The sequence below is a fragment of the Stegastes partitus genome, unplaced genomic scaffold (genome assembly GCF_000690725.1).
Source record: "Stegastes partitus isolate 25-593 unplaced genomic scaffold, Stegastes_partitus-1.0.2 Scaffold1967, whole genome shotgun sequence".
In the NCBI taxonomy this organism is placed as follows: domain Eukaryota; kingdom Metazoa; phylum Chordata; class Actinopteri; family Pomacentridae; genus Stegastes; species Stegastes partitus.
Window position 1 is genome coordinate 78,843 of NW_007579698.1, and position 1,763 is coordinate 80,605.

A 1,763-nucleotide genomic window follows, 5' to 3' on the forward strand; every position below is an offset into this window, starting at 1 on the left:
GCCTCCAGCGGATTTTCCAGCCTCCCAGCGGCCTTCTTTCAGTGTACAGTTCCACTGGCACGCAGCGTCATCATCCACAAAGTTGGGGCTGTCGCAGCAGATGTCCAGCTCTTCGAAATAGGCGCAGAAGTCCTCCAACGTCATCCTGAGACAGTGATTGATGAGAAGAAGGTGAAGAAGTCTAACAATAAACTCAGCAGGGGTGAGGTACATGTTTTGAGCTGCAACTGATCAGTTCATAGTTTAGCTACAGGGAGTAGAACAATCAGTTGCCCAACAGTCAGTATTCAACTGTCTTTCCATTCATCTGTCTGGTCCAATTTTAAATGTCTCAAAAATGATCTAATAAATGGCTTTAAAATATTGTTTGCACCTTGATTGCCCCCCAAACAATGGTAGCTACGAACTTTGGTGACTTTTCCTCCTGTGCAGTTTTGGCTTTGACTGAAATATCTTGCTACTGGATGGATGGCAGGTCAAAAAACTGAGTCAAGTTGATGTTAAAAATATTCCAAAGACCCCCTTGATGAATGAACACCCTTTCAAAAATGTTATATGCTTAGAATCAGAATATTTGACAAGTCATGCTAACTTCAGAGATGTTTAGAAAGTTACAGTACCCCATTTTTGTTTCTCCTTTTTTTTGATAACTTTACCAGAATTCTCCATCATCGCGCACTTTCAAACACTCCTCCTTGACCTCATTGCTCACAGTACTCCACTGAGTTGACCTGTAACACAAATCAATACATACAGCAAACTGCTTTGCAGGGCTCTGATGAAGGCACAGCAGTATTGAAACGTTATATGTAATAAAAGGCTGTGAATGAAACCATGTGGTCCAGGACCTATGACCAGGATTATATAACAGTTTGTCACTTACTGGTCACTCCAATCTCCGATCCACTCTTTCTCACCCCACGGGTTCCAGATCCTCACCAGATTCACCTCTTTTCCTTGACTCATGACCTGTTGAATCAAAGTAAAATGTCCACAGTCAGAAAAAACAGAAAGCAAACAGAAAAACCACAATATGGTGTAATTTGTGACAAGTGCAGAGCCACAGTTTGAGGAGGTTTAAATCTGATTTATATCAAAATATATTTTATAAATGTATACAGAGTGCTGACATGGAAAAAAAAAACTTTAAAACACAAACCTGCTTGACTCCTGTTACAGCGAAGGCATGACCGGCCACCAGACCGAACGTGTTGCTGTACTCTTCTCCTTTCTCCTGAAATAGATGCAGTTCAACGTTTAAAGTGGGTGATGATTTTTTTTTTTAACAAACCTCCATCTCCTAACCTAAAGAGACAAAATCTTGTCTTTTTACCCCATCAAAAGTTCCACATCCCATCATGGTGTTGCACTGCGTGGCCCTGATCATGACATCCCACAGGTCAGATGGGGCTTTGTACAGTTTGTAGTTCATGTGCACACCCCCACTGAAGTCCTTCAAGGATTCAGGTGGGAGGCCAGCGATCATGTCTCCATAAGATCCACAAACCCTGAAAGCAGGAAATTATGTCTTTTGAAACAAATTTTTTGTTGCCTAAAAGATAGATATTTTCGCTTTTTGTGTATTTGCAGCCATTTCAGTACACGGTGTACTTCAACTACATACTTAGCGTATGCTTTCTCCAGCAGAGGAGCCCAGAACTCTGATCCAGACCTGGAGGAAACTGACACAAGCTGCTCCCTGAAAGTTGGCAACAAGTCATCGACGACAACTTCCACCCATTTTCCAAATCTCCAAAACTTAA

General features: G+C 41.8%; 1 protein-coding gene across 1 annotated transcript in view; it reads right to left on the reverse strand.

Moving 5' to 3' along the window:
* LOC103373392 (calpain-1 catalytic subunit-like) overlaps nucleotides 1-1,763 on the reverse strand; it is a 13,977-nt gene that overhangs the window by 4,054 nt on the left and 8,160 nt on the right. Inside the window, exons 2-7 of the mRNA XM_008303265.1 lie at nucleotides 1,625-1,758; nucleotides 1,334-1,508; nucleotides 1,160-1,234; nucleotides 884-969; nucleotides 657-731; nucleotides 3-145 (exon numbers count right to left, since the gene is read on the reverse strand). Of these exons, the coding sequence (XP_008301487.1) occupies nucleotides 3-145; nucleotides 657-731; nucleotides 884-969; nucleotides 1,160-1,234; nucleotides 1,334-1,508; nucleotides 1,625-1,758 (688 nt within the window). The remainder of the gene's footprint in view (nucleotides 1-2; nucleotides 146-656; nucleotides 732-883; nucleotides 970-1,159; nucleotides 1,235-1,333; nucleotides 1,509-1,624; nucleotides 1,759-1,763) is intronic.